This window comes from Leucopleurus acutus (assembly GCF_964270905.1).
Source record: "Leucopleurus acutus genome assembly, chromosome: 20".
Lineage (NCBI taxonomy): Eukaryota > Metazoa > Chordata > Mammalia > Artiodactyla > Delphinidae > Leucopleurus > Leucopleurus acutus.
The window spans coordinates 15,847,277-15,866,367 of NC_139162.1; the positions used below are offsets into that span (position 1 = coordinate 15,847,277).

Sequence of the window (19,091 nt, forward strand, 5' to 3'; positions counted from 1 at the left end):
AAGCCATCCTAGGATAAAGGCACCTGCTCACGCTTTGTGGCCGAGAACAACTCGCTCCCATGTCAGGAAGGGTATCCTGTTTCATTCAGGACATCACTGCTGGTCTCAAGAGGTTAGCAGGATCAGGGAATGAAGACCAGGCAGTGCGTGTCCGAGGCACACACAGTCGGGGCAGGAGGGGCCCAACCATCACACTGGTCCTCACGAAACTGGTTTGTACATTTTCTTGCTACAGAAGCTCTCCCCCAGAAATGGTCATGATTCTTTGTACATAAAGAGTCATGGCTTCTGCAGCAACATGGATGGACCTAGAGATTGTCATACTGAGTGAAGTAAGTCAGACACAGAAAGACAAATATCATATGGTATTGCCTATGTGTGGAACCTAAGGAAAAGGTACAAATGAACTTATTTACAAAACAGAAGTAGAGTCACGGATGTAGACAACAAACTTACGGTTACCAGGGGGTGCGGGGGTGGGGGGGGGTAGGAAGGGATAAACCGGGAGATTGCGATTGACGTATACAGACTACTATATATAAAATAGATAACTAACAAAGACCTAGCATACAGCACAGGGAACTCTACTCAATACTCTGTCAATGGGAAAAGAATCTTAAAAAAAAAAAAGAGTGAACATATGTACAACTGATTCACTTTGCTGTATGCCTGAAACTAACACAACACTGTAAATCAACTATACTCCAATAAAAAACTTTTTAAAAAATTAAACAGAAATAGAGTCACGGCTTTTGGCATTCAAATCCCATCCTCTTGGTCCCGTTCTAGCTCTATTAAGCCAATGGTAAAACGGCCAACCCATGTCTTCTAACACGGAGCCATGTTCTCCATGGCAACAAAGGCTCCGTTAACCGGGATCTGATATTAAAACTGGGCTTTCTTTAATTTACAATTTTAGAATTTAGTCATCTCTCATCTATCACACCACTCCTCACGGTGCCCCAGGGTCATCTAATTCCCAACTATACTGATCACTGGCAACTCATGCAAAGTAAGAAAGAGAAAGAACCCGTCTCTTTCATCAAGGTCCTGGTGAAAACACTGGAGAGCTCTGAGAAACGTATCTGGGTGGCTCCCAGACAGCTCGGAACCAGCCTTGGCTTATTTAAATAAGGCACACTACGGTTTCCAGTTCCTCTTCCGGAGATGACTGTCCCTATTTAAAACTCCAGCTACCGTTTCCTGTACATTTCGATAAATATTTAATGGAACCCCAAAGTTTAGGGGGATTGTGGCAATTTTTCAAATCGAGAAAGGGACAGAGAAAGGGGGAATGGGAACAGAAGGGAAAGTTGACCCGAAGCCAAAAACTAGAGGAAACACTTAAATTTTAATCCCGGCCCGTGGAGCCGGAGTGTAATCATGTCTCTGTTGAACGCAAACCATCTTCCACAGGCTCACACAGAGTGCAAGGGATTCTTGAGAAAAAGACGTGAGGGCTGGACGCTCAAGTTGAGCACAAAACAACTCTCAAGAAAATAAAGATCCCCCAGATCCACCGGACTCGACAGAATGCACCAAGTCAACACGATCTCGGCCCACTCGCAGCGTCCCCCGCTTTAACTCCCATCCTCAGAACAGACACACACGGAGTCAAGCCTCACCTAGAGCGGGCGTCACGGCGGCCATGGGCCCGGCGGGGTCCAGCTGGAATCCGCCCATCACGAACTGGGCGTCGGGGGCGGCGCTGTCCACCTTCAGGTTGGGCAGGCTCATGTTCTGGGCCAGGTAGTACTGGTAGAGCTCGGCCTCGGCGGGCGAGGGCAGGCTGCCGAGGCCCAGGTGGCGGCTGTGCTGGATCTGGGTCATGTTCTGCTGCAGCAGCATCATGTTGTGCATGTGCTTCTCGCTCGTCATGTGGATGCGGAGGTTCCTGGCCACGTTGGTCTCGTAGTCGCACACCTCGCACCGCCAGGTGGGCTTGGTTTTTGGTTTGGTGGGCGAGGGGGCCCCACAGGAGCTGCCGATGCTGGCCGCGGCGGCCGCCGCCGCCGCAGCAGCCGCCGCCGCCGCCCCAGCCGTGTGGCTGAAGACCTGCTCGCCCCCCCCGTTCTGCAGGTTCTGCATGTTGTTGAGATGCTTGTCGGACTGCATGTGAATGCTGAGGTTGCCTTTGGTAGTTGTGGAGTAGTTACACACCTCACAGCGGAAAGGCTTGTAACCACACGTGTAGCTCTCGCCTCGGGCCAGCCGAGGGTGGGGCTGCCCGCTCTTGCAGTAGACGCAGGAGCCCCCCGGCTCCGGGTGCTTCTCCTTCATGTGCGCCTCCAGCGTCTGCTGGTACTTGTAGTGCCAGTTGCACTTGGGGCACTTGAGTGTCTTGCACGAGTTGCGAGAATGCATCATAGTCATGTGGCCGCCCAGCGAGCGGGAGGAACCCAGGACCGTGTCGCATTTGGGGCACTCCACGCCACTCCCCGAGGGGCACTCCCCCACCCCAAGCTCGCAGAGGGAGCCAGCATGCTGGTGATGGGGGACGAAGCCCCCATCGTCCCCCTCTGTGCTTTCATTTGGTTCTGGTGCTGTGGCATTGTCTTTATTGGCACTTTCATCAGCAAAGTCCAGCCTCCTGCCGCCCTCTGCCACGTTGGCCCTGACGCCCTCACCGTTAAAGCTTAAACGATTCCTCCTGTTCGCACCATCAAAGACAACAAAGGAAGAAGCGGAATTAGAACTGGTAGAAGCTGCGCCCCTCGACAGGGTCTGGAGCACAGTAGGCATTAAGGGGGAGTTAGAAATGCTTTGGTTTGAGAGAGCAAGGTCCTTTTTGCTGCCACTACCTGCTGCGGCCCCAGACTCCCCGGGGGGCCTGTCCTCCAGCTCCTCGTCCAACTCGCTTGGAAAGAGCCCTTTGCAGCCCTCGTCCTCGTCGTCCTCGTCGTCCTCGTCGTCGTCCTCGTCCTCCACCTCCTCCTCGTCCTCGTCCTCCTCCTCTTCGGCCTCCTCCTCGGCCGGCTCCGCCTTCTCGGAGAAGCAATCCGGATCGCCCACTTCTTGCTTCTCTCCTTCTGCTGCCCCAGAGTCCTTGCCCTCTGAGGATTTGGTAGGACTGGAGGCCAGAGGCCCCAGGGGGACTGAGGTAATGGGGGTCTTCAGGACCGAGCTGGTGAGCCCGCCAAGGTTCAAGAGGGCGCCGGGGGTCAAGATACCAGCCTGGGGCTGCTCGGGGCCGGCGGCAGGGCCGGCTGGGAGAGCCTCCTCCCCTTCCATTCGAATGCCACTAAATTTACCATAAAAACTGTGTCCGGGGCCTATGAGGTTAGCGGTGGAAACTAAAGGGAGTTGAAAGTTTTTGTTTTTTGGTTCCAGAAAACTTACAAGGGGTTCCTTGTCTTTGCCGATCCCTTGGATGATAGCGGAGATGTTCTTGTTGCTAAGAAGTTTCCGCTCATCTTCACTCAGGGTCATTCGATGGTCGTGCACTGCATGGGTCACAAACGAACGGACGTACCCGAAGGAGAGTTTGCACAAGAAACACATCAGGATGGGCTTCCTCTTGCCATAGAGCACGAAGCCATCGAATCTGGACAGGTCCACATTGTTGGGAACATCTTTGGATACGCAGGAGCTCTTGGCAGAGCCGTCACTGTTCAGATAATCCTTGTTGCTTTTGTGTCGCACGTCAAACACGCGGAAGCTGTGCAGGACGGGGCTGAGCCCCGTCAGGGCTGAGGTATTCGGGAAAGCCTGGTCTGGGCCCTCAAACCATTTCCCGAAGGATGAGGCTATGTGGAAAGTGTTGATGATCTGTGGGTAGACGGGCGCAGCGCAGGAAGGGTCCCCCGGCTTGCCCGCCGAGGCGGGGAGAGAGTTCAGGAAGAGCGACGGGAGGGGCCCACTGCCACCCGCACCCACGCCCCCGCCCGGGGTCAGCTGGCTCAGGCTCTCGACGATGTACGCCGAGCCGTCCGGCTGGTACACGATCTCCCCGGCCAGGTTCTCCACGTCACTCTCCTCGTCCCCCTCCTCACTGCTGTCGCTCCCGCTCTCCTCCCTCAGGGGCGGCGGGGGGCGCGCGCCGGGGCAGTGATGCTCCATGTAGGTCTGGAGGCTGGCGAAGGAGGCCAGGCACTCGTTGCAGCTGACCTCCTTGCCGGCGGGCTCGGCAGCGGGCCCGGCCGGGGCGGTGCTCTCCGCGAGGCGCTCATTGAAGGGGGCCCTCAGGCCGTCCAGGGGCCCGTGGTTCTCGCTTGTGGACTGCTCCATGCTACTGGGTTTGTCGGGGAGGTGGGTGCTGTTGAGTTCAGTCCATTGCTGGTGCTGAGGGATACCGCACCCATTGTCCTTCCCCGAGACGACAGGCGAGTCACAGCCTTCCATGGTAAGGCCTGCGTGGAGCTTTCATTGCACCCAGTACGGATCGGACCTGAAGGGCGGAGGCAAGGGGGAGAGGAGGGAGAGAGGGGGAAGAGAGAGAGAAAGGAAAGAGGTTAGGAGGGCCGAGGCTAAGGTCCCACACAGAGCGCTCTAACAGGCTTCTGTCCACACCCACAACAGAGACCGCGGGGCAGTGGGGACCCCGGCCGTCGCCCCACCCCGTCGAGGCGCAGAGGGTGGGCAGCGCCCCTGGGTGTCACGGCCAGGTTGCGTGGCAGAAGCGGGGGTGGAGGTGTGGGGAAAGGGGCATCAGGAGAATCCCTCTTCGTCTTCAGACTGTTGGCAGCTCTACCCCTGGAGACCGGTTCGAATCTGGGTTCTTTGCAAGCACAGCGTCAGAGTCGGGGCCGGGCGATGAGCCACAGGGGAGGAGGAGGACGGCGTCAACTCGCCAGGCCCCGCCGAGGACACAGGACAGCAGCCCTGCCGCACGCAGATGGCAGCACAAAGCCACGCCGGCTGCCCGCACTGTCTGGGAGCCAGGGGGACGCCGGGGACGGACAGACAGGAAGGAGGAGGAAGACTTTGCAGCCCTCGAGGAAGAATCATGAACCTGGGAGAGGATACGCCATTTGATTTAGAGGCGAAGTTGTGCCGTCGCTCTTACTGACCCGATTTCTAGTTTGAGAAGTTCACGGAAAAGCGTTGAGGACTACAGGGCTCGAGGGCAAGCGTGCAGGCCTGGACAAGCTCTGCAAAGCCCCCAGAAGGGCCCACGGCTGCATTCATCCTCTCCGAGCCTGGGAAACATCGTCCCATTTTACAAGCAGTAAAACTGAGGGCCTAAATCTAAAAACGAGGCCAGTGCCATCCGGGCGCTGAGAAAGGCGGATCTCCCAATTCCCATGCCCTCCCCACAACCCACAGAACACCCTTGCTTGCGACTCAGCTGGTTTCAGACTCAAAATATGTAGGTGCAAAACGTGAGCTTGATGTTTCTAAGAAGAGCCGCCCCGACTCTCAACGGGCCGACCTCCCCGCCAGCGGAGAGGATCTCGCCCTGCCTGGATGAGCCCGTTCACCACTGGCTGGGTGGTTCTGCTGTCAAGGATCTTCGCGGGCGAGCCGAGATAGCAGCTGGGCTCCGCCAGCCCCCGTTCCACACCTGCCTCTTAGTTATTAGTCGCTACCCAAAGCAGCTGTCCTTCAGCCCTGGGGCTTTTCCGTTTCCGACTCCAAAGTGCCACTAAGCTGAATTTGCCCTCTGAGACCTCGCGTCCCTGGGGAGGGAGACATCGGATCACCCGCCACCGCTCTGCTCCTGTGGCAACAACATCACAGGAGTATTTCTTCCGTCCGGCCCCGCTCCAACAGGCGACTCAGCGCCTCGCAGGGCCCTGAGCATTCGCTGCAAATCCCAGGCCACCCTCCCGCCACACCTCCTTCCAGGAGAACACGTGGCTGCTTCTCCACCCACCATCTCATTCACACACAGCGGATGAAGGTTTTGGCTGCGTTTGGTCTCCCTCCCCACCAGCCCCCATCTTCCCACTCTTTTTTCACTGCTTGATTCTCAACTGCACAGTGAGCGAATAGCTCCCCCTCGGGAAAAGATGGGGAAGGCAGGTTTACCAGAAGTCTCAGGAGAAACAACTTTCTGGAAGGACGTGTCACATTTTGTTTAAAACACACAAACACACACCACCTCTCAGCATATAACCTCAAACTCCATTACAACAAGGTTCCGTGTGCCTGAGAAAAGACATATTGACTTTAAACAAAGATAACCACACCAAACCAAACAGCAAGGGCGATGAGACTTCCTCGCAAGGCTCAGCTGGGATACAGGTGAGAATCCAGGGTGGTTCTTCCTAAGGATGCACATAATTGGCTGGATGACATCTGATTGACAGCTCAGGCCAAAAAGGTTGGCAGGCCTGAAGGGGCCGGAGGGTTAACAGCCCGATCGTAAAATCAATGTCATAAATGCTTGGTAAGTTACAGGAACATGCGGGAAGGGGAGGCCACGATTGATAAAGGGGAACAGCTTTGATGCTTCACCAGGGACTTGTGTATCGACAGCAAAGCCAATCTCCTCTCCAGCCTGGACTGGGCTAAGAAACCTGCAAGCATTTACCAATTAATTGGTGGGCTTCTCTTGCTCTGCTCTCTTCTTCTTCCTCCTCCACAAATCATCCAGCTAAGGGATCGGGACTTCTAAAAACTCACCTAACTTTGTTTTCTATTCCTCAGCAAAAGGTGTCAAGAAAAGATGACCTTATAGGCAAAGACAGATGCACCCGTCGTGGTGACGCTAGCCCCATGAGAGGGGACACACAGGGGACCACTCATTTGCAGGGGCAACAGCCCACTGAGATGCTGGTGGGAAAGAAGGATCCCACTCTGGACCTCAGGCACCAGTTCTGGGCTTCCTTTCAATGCTTGCTGGCCAGGGCAATCAGAAGCTCTTACAACTCTGCTAAGTCACGTGTGGTTCAGGGCCAGTGAGCTCACCCAGTGAGCCTGTGAGAAGCGCAGACTCTCAGATCAGAATCTGCATTTTTAATACAAATGCCCAGGGGATGTGCATTATTAAAGCTTGAGTGAGACACTCTCTATTTTACAACATCTTCACCAGACCACCAGCTCCTCCATGCCTGGGGCCTGCACTGCTAGGTAACCAGGCAGGGTCAGTCTTGGGCTCACCCACCAGTCCCTGGGAAGCGCAGGGATGGGGGTGGACAACAGGGGACCAGAGCACAGAGACGAAGAAATCTCTTAGCCCTGCCCCATCCTTCAGCTCCAGAACCTCAGGCCCTCTCCCACTCTCCTGCCCGGCCGGCAGCTCCTTTCACTCTGTTTATCAGCTAGTCAATAAGAAAAAGATAGTTCTTACTTAAGGAGGCAGAAGTCAACTCAGCAGGTCGATCGGCACTCTGTCTGTAAACACGGTTTCCCGTAAAATCAATGATCTTCAGTTACGGACGGCAGCCTGGGAATCCAGCGGGTCCCGGTGCTCTCACAGCCCCCATACGTGCAGCTCTGCCCCCCCCCCCACATACTCCTCCAGTACCTCCAGGGCCAGCACACACAACACAAACCCGCAACCCCTCCTGCAGCCTGCTTCCCTCCAGCCATTTACACCCCAAAATCCCCTTTAAACACAGACGTGCTCTACTCATGACCACCAGTGTCGTACTCAGCAAGGATATTTTGTGTGTGTGTGGTTTTAAGAATTCAGTTAGATTTCAACTGAGCACACCTCTCCAGTAAGAGAGTTAAAGGGAAGATACGGGAGGGATCTAGCCTCGCACTCTCTGCTGAGAGCCTCCCTGTGCCCTGTGAGAAGTCATCTTGCACAGAAAAGTTCTAACATCTTCGAGAGCCCCCCTGCTCTTGCTTCTCTCACAAGTTATAGCTTCCTTGGAACCTATCTGTAAAGCCCCTGCATCTTTGCCAATATCGGTCTTTATTTTTCAAAGATGGTTTAAAATTATAAAACTCCACCCTGTTATCCTGGGCGCCACGCCCCCCCCCCCATCTCCCTCTTTCAACTGAGAAGATGTGATGTGACAGCTTTATCCCATTCCCTTAAGGAGACAGAACCAGGCTCCACGCAACAGTTACAGGGAAGCTGGGGTGGGAGGTGCAGTTACTTGGAAGGGGAGGGGGCTCCACTGATGCGCCAGCTCCTGGAGAATTAAACATGAACGGTTGCACTCTGTAATTTTAAATTGTTAATTAGCACAGGGTTAATTAGGCGGTCCTAACAAACAAGAGGCAGTTTGGCAGAAAACCAAGAAAGGAAACAAAGGGGAAGAAAAAAACAAAGAGAGAGCAGAGACAGCTAGAAACTGTTGCCCGCCCCCCCCTCGTGAATAACCCATACAGCATCGCCAGAGAGAAGCAAACCGGAGGGCTCCCGGGGACTCCCTAGTCTGCTGGAGGGGGATTCGATGAGCACCGCGATTTGGCAGTGGGTATCAAAAGCCTCAAAAATGCACATGCCCTTTGACTCAGCAATTCCCCCATTCCAGGAAACAATCCAAGATATGCAAAGAGATATAAGATTATTCATCACAGTGTTCATAACAGAAAAAAAAAAGATGGAAATAATGTGGCGAAACAAGGTACTCTCTAAATAAATTACAGTGCGTAGCATTCCACAGGATGTTAAAAAATGGCATTTTTAAAAGAAACTAGTTACGGGCGTGGGAAAATGATCACACAGGATGCTGAGTGAACAAAGCCTATATAGGTCTGCATATGGAAATACATGAGATTTCTATCAAAAACTTTTACAACGGTAATTGCTAGGGGATGAGGTTATGGGCTACTTCATTTCCTCCTTCGCGCCTTTATTTCCCAAGGCTTTTTAAAATGAAAATCATCTTAAGGGAAGTCATCACTTCCTGTGTGTGGCATCATGGTAAGGCCTGTGGGTTCAACGCCACCTCAATGCTCAGAACATTCCATGAGATGGGTGCTATTTTTTTTTTAATTTTTTTTTGATGTGGACCATTGTTAGCCTTTATGGAATTTGTTACAATATTGCTTCTGTTTTATGTTTTGGCTTTTTGGCTGTGAGGCATGTGGGATGTTAGCTCCCCGACCAGGGACTGAACCTGCACCCCCTGCACTGGAAAGTGAAGTCTTAACCACTGGACCACCAGAGAAGTCCTGAGTGAGATGGGCGCTATTTTTATCCCCATTTTGAAGAAGGAAAAACTGAGGTTGCTCAAGCTATGCAGCCTAAATGACAAAACCGTAGCCTGGCTGTGGAGTCTGTGTTCTTTGCCACTCTACTGTGTTTTTCTGTAGTGTCTATTTCTCAAGGAGAACTTCAGAACATCTGACATTTACATTCAATCTTTAGGTACCAGGGACTGTTCTAAGATCATGGGCTATCAGGACTGCTATGTAATGGAACACTGCCAGTTCATACACACGCCCTTTTTTTTTTTTTGCTTGGGAGTGGCGGGGGAGGAGAGTTCAAAATGGACTCTCTTACTTGGATATCTTCATACAGGAGAGAAGGGGATAAAAGTTCTTTGCTGTTGCAAAGAACTGTACGGTAGGCCCATTATCCTGACTTCTTTTAAGAAAAAAAGAAAAAGGCAGATTCCAGAAACTATAAATCTAGAAATGTATTCATTCATTCATACATTAACTGAACATTTACTGCACATCTATTATGTGCCTGATGCTAGAGAATCAACAATAGACAGGTCTCAGCTTACATTCTTGTGGGGAAAAGGCTGCAAACAAATAAATACAATGTTAAATGTGAAAAAGCACTCAGAAGTAATATAAAACAAGAGAAGGGGAAGGAGTGATGTGTATCATCATTTTGGATAAAGTAAATATAAATATATATATTAAATTTAAAAGGATATGTTATAGATTATATACTGCAAGTTCCTCACAGTTTGAGAACAGAGTCGACAGTTGCTGAATAGCATCTGGGGAGAAAAAAGTCCTGAGGAATTAGCAATTAGCTGTAGGTTCAGTAAGAAAATTCACATAAAATAAACTGAAAAGCAGCTGCACTTAGATTCAATGATCTGAGAAATGCAGTAGAGGGTACTTTTTGATTTTAATAACGCATCCCAAAGTTTATCATTTCTTTGTATCTAGGGTAGCAAAGTGTCTTATAAAGTCTGCCTGCTTTTAAAGCTGGAGGATGCCGTTACCTCAAGTACCCACTCAGGGAATTCCCTGGTAGTCCAGTGGTTAAGACTCTGTGCTCCCACTACGGGGGGCACGAGGTTCAATCCCTGGTTGGGGTAAGATGCTGCATGCCACGCAGCGTGGGGGGGGGGGGATATACAGTACCCACTCAAAGGTCAATGTGCCTGGGGACATGCCTTAATTCCTGCCTTATCCCTGGTTCCCTTCACTTAAATCAACAACCTGAGGGGCAGAGGAGACCAAGCACATACACCAATTTGCAAAGTAAATAAAGTCGAGAGGACTAACCAATATGCTAATTAGTGGAATCAGAACTTTAAAAAAAATCTGGATAAGTTGGAACAACAGGCTGAAAGGAACAAGATGAAATTCTGAAAGGATAAGTAGGAAGCCTTGTATTTCACTTCAGGCAAGCAGTAAAACCAACAGAGAACGGAACAGACCTGGATTAACAGTAGCTCATGCAAAGAAACCCTGGAGGTGTTACTTCACTACAAATTCAGTGGCAGCCCAAAGCTGACCTGGTGACCAAAGACATAAATGTGGCCTCTGGGCTACAGGGGGTACCTCTACCTGTTCCAACTCAGCAGGATCACAGCCCCATCATTTTCTCTGCCTGCATGAAGAATGTTATGAGCCACATGGGGAAATCTCGGTAAGAGGGGTACTGACAACTGAATCGTGTCTTGACCACGTGAATCGTGGCTTGACCACGATCAGCTCAAGAGCAAAGAAACGAGAGGCCCCCACTGCAGGGCAAGACAACTATCCCAAGCCATGCGAAGGCCCGCCCGCCACGTACGCGGAGGATTAGTTCCGAGTCTCCTACTTAGCTTCAGGGTTTAACTAGGAGTAATGAGGGGGAATTTATTAAAAATTAAGAGTTCAACTCAATATAAATGAAAATCTTTCTCTAGATTATCAAAGCTCCCAATGGAATGTTGACTCTGGTTTCATGAATGGAGAAAAAAGACATTTTGCCATGGCCCGAGGTTCCATCAGGCAGCCTCCTGGGTCCTTTGAAATGTGAAGATTCTATTCATTCCAAGTGATCCATCGGGTTGCTCAGGCAGCTTTATCAGCTTTAACCTCCTCCTCTGTGATCCCACAGTGTTCTGCATATGGCGACACATTGCAACTCTGGGGTTATCGCACTGCTGTAATTATATGTTGACTGGTCTGTTTCTGCCACTAGGCTGAAAGCAACTTGAGAGTAGGTTCCACGTCTCATTCATCTCTGTACTGTCCACATCCAAGATGTAATAGATGCTTAAAAAAACCATGGGGAAAATTAAGGCATTAGGAGAGATGATAACACTTTGAGAGGGGAAAAAAAAAGATGATTCCTATACACATTCTTTCTTTTCCTCTTAGTTGAAGAAGTGTGTGGTGTAACCATTCTCCTCTAAATAGAACCAGGTCTCCTTGTAGAACTGGCTGGTTGTTGGGCTGGGGCAGGGAGAGTGCAGGATGAGCGTGGAGCATCTTTCTAAGCCAGAACATAAGAAAGTGCTCTAAGAATGAAGAGAGTGTGACCGAAGAACCCAGGAGCAGGTTGCAGGGGCTCTCACTGCCTGAACCTGGGACAATTTGAGCAAGAAAGTTACATGAGGGTAAAGAACTATAACCCAATATATAACATAAGAATCCATGATTCCATGCGTTTATAAATTAAAAAAAAAAAAAGTGGGAGAAGGTAGAGTTCTTCTGGAACTCTAGTGGAAATCCAACTAACAAATGCAGAGGGAATTACGGATTTAGAACAACACCATTTGGTAACCATCATCATAATAACCCATTCCGGAAAGAATCGGTGGATACTAAAACTGGTGGGTGAAAGTTTGAGTAGTTACAGAATATTTACACAGTCTCAAAGTATCTCCCCACAAGACACTTATTAACTACAGAAGAAAAAACAGTGATTTTACAGTGGAGAAACCTGCCAGACATCACCTTCCTTCACCATGTGATCAAAGCTAGGATCACCAGGAATGAGACAAATAGCCATCCTGTGTCTCCTGAGAGGATACACTGAGAAGAACACAACACCCCTTCCCTGACATGCCTGCCAGAAATGCAAAACCTGAGTCTAATCATGGAGGGGGCATCAGGCAAATCCAAGCTGGGGACAGTCTACAAAATGTCCTAGGCTCCTACTGAGCCCGCGTGCCACAACTGCTGAAGCCCGCGCGCCTAGAGCCCGTGCTCTGCAACAAGGGAAGTCAACGCAATGAGAAGCGCGAAGAGTAGCCCGCGCTCGCCACAACTAGAGAAAGCCCGTGCGCAGCACCAAAGACCCAACGCAGCCATAAATAAATAGATAAATAAAAATAGATCTATTCAAAAAACATGTCCGAGGCTCTTCAGAAATGTCAGTCAGGAGGCAGCAAGACAGATTAAAAGGGACTAAAGAGACGTGACCAATGAACATAACAAAGAATCTGGGTTCTCTTTCCCTATAAAGGGTACAATTGGGACAACTTGCAAAATCTGATAAAGATCTGTAGATTGGGCAGTAGTAGTAGATGAATGTTCACTTCCTAATTTTGATAACTGCAGTATGGTTATAGAAGAGAATATCTTTGTTTTTAAGACATAGACACTGATACATTTAGAGGTGAAGGGGCATGATGTCTTGATTTTCAAACTGCTTAGAAAAAAAAGTGTGAGAGTGTGTGTCTGTACAGACCTGCGTAAATACAAACATACAAATAGAACTTAGAAAATGCTAACTTGGGTGGGGGGGGCGTCTGGAGGAAAGGTATGTTAGAATTCTTTGTCCTATTATTATACCTTTCTTGTACACCTGAAATTATATCAAAAGAAAAAGAAAAAAGAAATTGTCCAGTGCAGGAATACTACATGTTGAACCTCCCAAAACACTTATGAACAGCCAACCCAGCCTGATTCCCTACCCTTGTCTTCATTTGAAATCCATTCCTGGCACAGCTTCATGAAAGGAGGGAGGCTGCGAGGCCGGACGGGGAGGTGCAGACAGACAGACAGAGAAAACTGGTCTTCCCTTCCTTCAGCCGAGAGGTCCTAGATAGAGCCCCCTGGTTGGAGGAGACAAACGGCCATTCTAAGCCAGGCGGAATTTCAAGTAACACACACTCTAAGATATTTCCTAAGACACCCATGACCCTGATTCAGCACAGATTTCCCTAACTTGGTGAAAAGCAATTCTAAATATAATGGCAGGGGCAGCCACCACAGAAAAGAACCCCAGCAACCTACAGAGGGTGGGCTTTGCTTAACCTAGACTAAAACACATCAGCGAAATACACAACAATGAATAAACTATCCCCTTGGCCTCAAAAAAAAAAAAAAAAAAGCCAAGGGCAACCTAGATTCTGAGATAAGTAGAAACCTCATTCAAGGGGCAAAGAAATAATACCCTCATCTGTTTAGCTTGGAAGCCACTGAAGAACCACATCCAATTCCATTCTGTGCTTTATACAATAACTGTGTTTGTATATTGCTGCTGCGTATAAGTCAGTAAGTGTTAAACCATAAATAGGTGAGATTCCATCCTCTTGGTAGCAATTTCCCAGTAGCCTTAAGAATTATTCTGTTACTATGGCGAGGTCAGAAAACAAACACATGCTGGAACAGGTCTCTTGTGCTGCAGGAGGACCATTGCCCGGAAGGCCCAGAGAATTGTCCAGGCCCTGGGCTTCGTGTTTGCTAATAAGTGCATCTGTGCTCTTTCCAGCGTGAACATAAATCAGCCTGGAAGTGAAAACTGCTAGCTCAGTCCATTCTGCAGGGAATCCACAACTACCGTGATTATTCTGGCTCCAGTGGACTCGTGGAGGGGAAGAGGAGGGAGTCGTGAGATCATAAAGCAGAGCCAGGTCTAGGAGCCCAGGCTGTGGGTGTTGGAAGAGATGGGCTGGTATTTAGGGGAAGAGAATTTGTTACTATACACATGGACACGCTCACAGTTCAAAAACAACCAAACCCATGAATACAGTAATAAAAAGTGAAATGACTCAGCTATTACTTAATTCTCTGCATTTTTCTTTAAAAAAAAAAAAAAAAAAAAAGGATTTGGGGCAGTTTAACCAGCTATCCCAACACTTAGGTACTTACTTCAGTGTCTACTCTGAGACCTCCCCACCATATCCAGAGGACTACAGGCCAGCATCCTTTGTCCATCTCTGGCCTGCATGGTTCTCTCCTGACCTGGATTTATGCACCATAACACATGGATCCCCACCCCCCTCCCAGATGTGAAGCAGCCCCTCCTTCAACTGCCCCTCCTGCCTGACAGGCACGTACCTCAGCCCCTCCATCCTCGCCCATCCCTCAGTGCTTTCCCCGCTGAACTGGATACCTCCCCCCACTGAGTGTACTACTTCAGTGCCTTCTTTTGCCAGCACCCAAAACTTTTCATCTCTGATTTCCTAAAAATCCCTCTTAAAAGATCCCATTTCTGATCTCTCTGTTTTTCCTACTGGGCTGTGGAGCAAAAGCTAGGAAATGATGTAAAATGTACCATCTGGCCCGTTACAGCTTCATTCTGGCATCTCATGATGTTAGACTTATTTTAAATAATTTCTTCTTACTAAAGGAGTATGAACTCGGTATTTTAAAAATTGGGGGGTATGTGCAGAAAAGCTCAATAGCTGAAATAAAAATCACCTATAATCCCACCAGCCAGAGAGCCACTGGGAGGTGGAAAATTTTTAGGTTTTTTTCTTCTATGTATCGATAGTTAACACATCTTTACCAACCTCAGATCACACTGCTCCTTAAGTGGACTGCCCCTTGAACTTAATTTAGGCATTAAACTGTTCCCATGTCATGAAACATTCTTCGTAAGTTAGAATTAATGGGTGCATACACACTGCATCCTGTGGACACAGCATAATTTCACTAAGCTCTATTACTGGACATGTAGGTAATCCCTAATGTTCTGCTGTTAACGCTGCAATAAACTCTCATAAATCTTTGTGCATATATAATAACACAATAATAAAAATAAGTAGCAGCTCAATTACTACCCTCTTAGTAGGGCCAGGCATGGTTCTAAGCACTTTTTAAATAGACATTTCATTTGATCGTTCAACAGCCCACTTTACAGATGAGCAAATTGAGGGTTAGAGGGTTAAATACCTTATACAAGTCACACACTAGCTAAGTCAGCCTTTGAAAGCAGGTAAGCCTTCCTTCCTACTTTAAAACCTAGGCTTTCACCCATAACATTCCATCTCTATTTCCTTAGGATGTATTTCTGGAAGTGTAACTGCGCTCAAAAGCTAGGAATATTTCGGGCTCCCCGGCACAGGCCAAATGGCCTCTAGGAAAGCCTTTCCAGCTCATGCTCATTGGCACACGAGCCTCAATTTTCCTGCACCCTCATCAATAATAGTGGGTATTATTTTGTTAAAAAAAAAAGTAAATTTGGCAGGCAAGAAACGGCATCTCATTTTAACATACACTTTTTGCTAGTAAGAGAGAACCCATCTGCAGATACTTATTGGCAATTCCTATCTCTTTTGTTAATTGCCTGTTACTTCTGCAGCAGGGGTGCGTTGCCCTTTCCATGATGGTTAATAAGAGGGCTTCACAGGGTTTTACTGGCCAACCCTCCCACTCGACTGGCCACCGTATTCCACTCCCGCGTGAGCTCCTGAATGGAAGCCTGACCACTCACACCGCCAGGCACACAGTGCTGCTCCGTCCTTCCCTTGGATCTCAACTCCTTTAAGCGAGTGGACTGTGCCCACGGCTTCACTTCCCTGACTCTAATCTTCTAAAGCCAGCTCTGTGTGCGTAGCAGGAGCTAGACCGCCTCACATCAACAGTTCTCAAGCTTTGCTGTGCAGCGCACCCGACCACAGAGCTGAGCGAAGATACACACAGACACCGGGCCCCACCCCAGACAGGCTCAGGCTCTCTGGAGGGGGCGCTGGACACTGCTTCGGGGGGTCAGAAGGCCCCATGCCTCCAAGATTCGGCCCTCTCTCCGAGGCCACCAATGCCCTTCCTGGGGTAACCAATAGTTGCTCCGCTTTTCCTCTCATACTCTTCAATCTCCCCTCCATTCGAAACTGCTGACTGTCCCCCTGAAACCTTCTCCCCCTTCACTTCTCTGGCATGGTTTTCTGGCTCTCCTCCTACCTCTCCAACCTCTCCCCTGCCTGCCCCTCTTCCCATCCCTTCAGCCCTCCATGGACGCACTTTTCCAGTTATTCGATAAAATTCCCTATTACATTAACCCACAGAAGTCTCTCCTCTCTGTTCCATAGTATTGAACCACCGTCATTCTTTCTTCCCCCCTGGCTCTCTGCTCTTATCTCTGTACCTCAACTACCTTAACTACTTCTGTGGTTTCAATTACTGAAATTATGAGTTGACTCCCAAAACAAAAATTTCCATTCCTGACTTATCGCTTGCATATGCATCTCATACTTTCAGCAGACCACAAGATGTCTGCAAGCGCTAGCCTTCCATCACTCCACACTCAGCGTGGCTCGACATGTCCAAGTGGAACTGCCCCTCACTGAACGCCCTGGGCTCCCCAGGGGGAACTCTCGGTACCATCTCTGATTCCAGAAAACAGAAAGGGAAGATCACTCTAGCCTTCCCGCTGTCATATTCGCCCAGTGCCTGTCCCATGCAAGAGACAGCTGATGCGCATATTCAAACCGACGCTCTCCAGACTGCTCTTAAAACGCTCTAAAATCGACCACCACACTATGAATCAATCAGCTCTCTCACTTCCCCGACAGCACCGTCCCCTCCCCATCATCACATTCTTGCCTCTGCTTCTGCAGCCCCAGGCCCCGTGGACGTTCTCTCTCTTCCTCAACATTTATCCAAACCTTGGACGTCCTTTCAGAAGCACAAGCTCCAGTTCCACGGAGGCAATAGACTCCCCTCCTGTCACTCAAACCCACAGAACTCTCTCCTCTCTGAGCTCCGACAGTAATCACCACCACACTGACACTAAAACACTCCCTCCTTGCTCCAGCTTGGTTACTTTTATCTCTACAAATGGACGATAAGCTGCTTGAAGGCAAACATCTGCTTATAATTCTGTTCATCTCCTAGCCCAGCGCTAAGCATGTAGGATGGATAAAACACTTGATGGAGTTTTAACTTAATTAACACATGATTAGCGTGATTAGAAAGAGCACTCTCTCTTTCTAGGATACATCTTAAATAACATCAGTGGGAGCGTGTTGATCTGAACGTTACATATAATTGATCACCGAAGACCCGTTCGTCCTAATTCTGCGGCTCAGGTACGACAGCTGAGTATCTCGGTATTTTGCGATTTATTATTTCCTATTCCAAATATCCGAAAGCTCTGAAGTCTACAGAGGCGGCCCTCATTCCAGCCACCTTAAATAGTCAACGAAACAGAAATCCAAGAAGCCAAGCAAGTCCCTAAATATGATTCTGGGTTTCAAGGGGAGAGTGAGGGGAATCAGGTATGGACAAGGTTTCTGCCTCACGGAAAGAGCTATCAGCGCTAGGCTCACTGTGGTAAGAGGTTCTCATGAAGTAGTTCTTGGTCAGCGAACGTTTAATTTGAATAGCAGGAGAAACTGCGGGGGTTCAAGCTGCACAGACCCAAGAGAAACTCAGCGGAGCAGGTTCTTTGTTTGCACTCGCTATTTCCAGGATGCAGGGAGAAGCAGCCACGGGCCTTAAGCTTTCCTTTGTATAGGTCTGATCTAGGCGAGAACAAACGAATACCCTGTTAGCTGCTTTTCTCTGGCCCTGTGGCAGCACCTGGGAAACCCCATCCAACCTTCCCGGACAGAGGAACTCCTGCTCTCCGCGAACTCTGCCACCTGTCGTTCAGGGATGATGGGGAAGCCTGGGAAGGGTGAGGGGAGAGGTGGCCTTGGGGAAGGACAGTCTCCCTCAGCGCGCATCTCCAAAATGACTCTCTGAGAAAGGAGTGTGTTTTCCTCCCGGCCGGAAGAACGCCACATGGCGGGCTCGCCATCAGCAGCGCACTCTGGCACAAGGCTCCGGAGTTGGCACCATGACAAGACAAACAAGGGTTGCCCTTCGAAGGCAATTAATGGGGCAACACACACACACACACACAGCCTCTCACCAGTGCAGGCACAGCGAGGTCTTCAGATCTTCCCTGGCTCGTTAGCATAAACAGCTTTTCAAGCAGCAGGGAGCAACAGGCACCACTAAATAAAGCGGGAATGGAGGCTGTGCAGCCCAGCCGTTGGCAAGTGCACCAAGGGGGATGGAGAGCCAGTGCGCGGGGTCTTCCCCAGGCCCCAGGAAGGGGGCGCCCTGGCTGACACCTTCTAGGTGCTGTGCAGCCAGCACCTCCCTAGCTCCCTAGTTGGACAGTACACTGTAGATGGCAATCCCATCACAGAATTTCCTCCTCAACAGCTTCATTTGACTCAACTGAAGGTCTGAGAAGCACACTTCCTATTGGGTAGTCCTTAAATCCTAGAGGCCTAAGGACTCATTTTACATTTCAGTTCCCTTCCTCATGGCAAAGTGGAACAGCAGTCATGGTGACCGTGGAGGACTTCAAGACGGACTAAAGAGGGTACAGATCCTGTTCGCCCTCTGAGTGTGTTTGAAGGACTTCCAAATTCCAAAGCTTAAAAAGCCAACTAGGTGTTGGGTGGGTGGGTGTGTGGGTTGCAGGTGTGCCGGGAGTGAAACTTAATTACGTGTCCTACTCTTCACAGTCCCTTCTCCATCCCGCCTGGCAACTAGGAAGCCAATCCTTTGCACCGTTACTTTTAATCAAGAAAAACAGGTTGAGACATTTTTACCACTGGCCACTTCCAAGAGTGGCCCTGGGAATTAGGCAAAACGACAAAGGAAAATTTCTTCTTCAAGTGCAAGGACCCAAGCGTTTGCACTTCCTCAACCCTCCAGAAGCCACCGAAGACCCAAGTGACTGAGGGTAACAAAGACACCCTCACAGACTCAGCACAAACGGCCCAGGTGGGCTTTCTCCTCTTGCTGCTCCAAATGCTGCTTCGGGGTCAACAGCTGCTGTGAGGAACCACCAAGGCCACGTTAAACAGGACTTGAATTAATTATGCTTGAAAGTC

General features: G+C 49.6%; 1 protein-coding gene across 2 annotated transcripts in view; it reads right to left on the reverse strand.

Annotated features, from left to right (window-relative positions):
- ZFHX3 (zinc finger homeobox 3) overlaps positions 1-19,091 on the reverse strand; it is a 245,478-nt gene that overhangs the window by 165,734 nt on the left and 60,653 nt on the right. Inside the window, exon 2 of one of the 2 annotated variants that reach the window (XM_082862484.1) lies at positions 1,626-4,387. The exons of the other annotated variant lie outside the window; for it this stretch is intronic. Within the exon in view, the coding sequence (XP_082718610.1) occupies positions 1,626-4,341 (2,716 nt within the window). The 5' untranslated portion in view covers positions 4,342-4,387. The remainder of the gene's footprint in view (positions 1-1,625; positions 4,388-19,091) is intronic. 2 annotated transcript variants of the gene reach the window in all.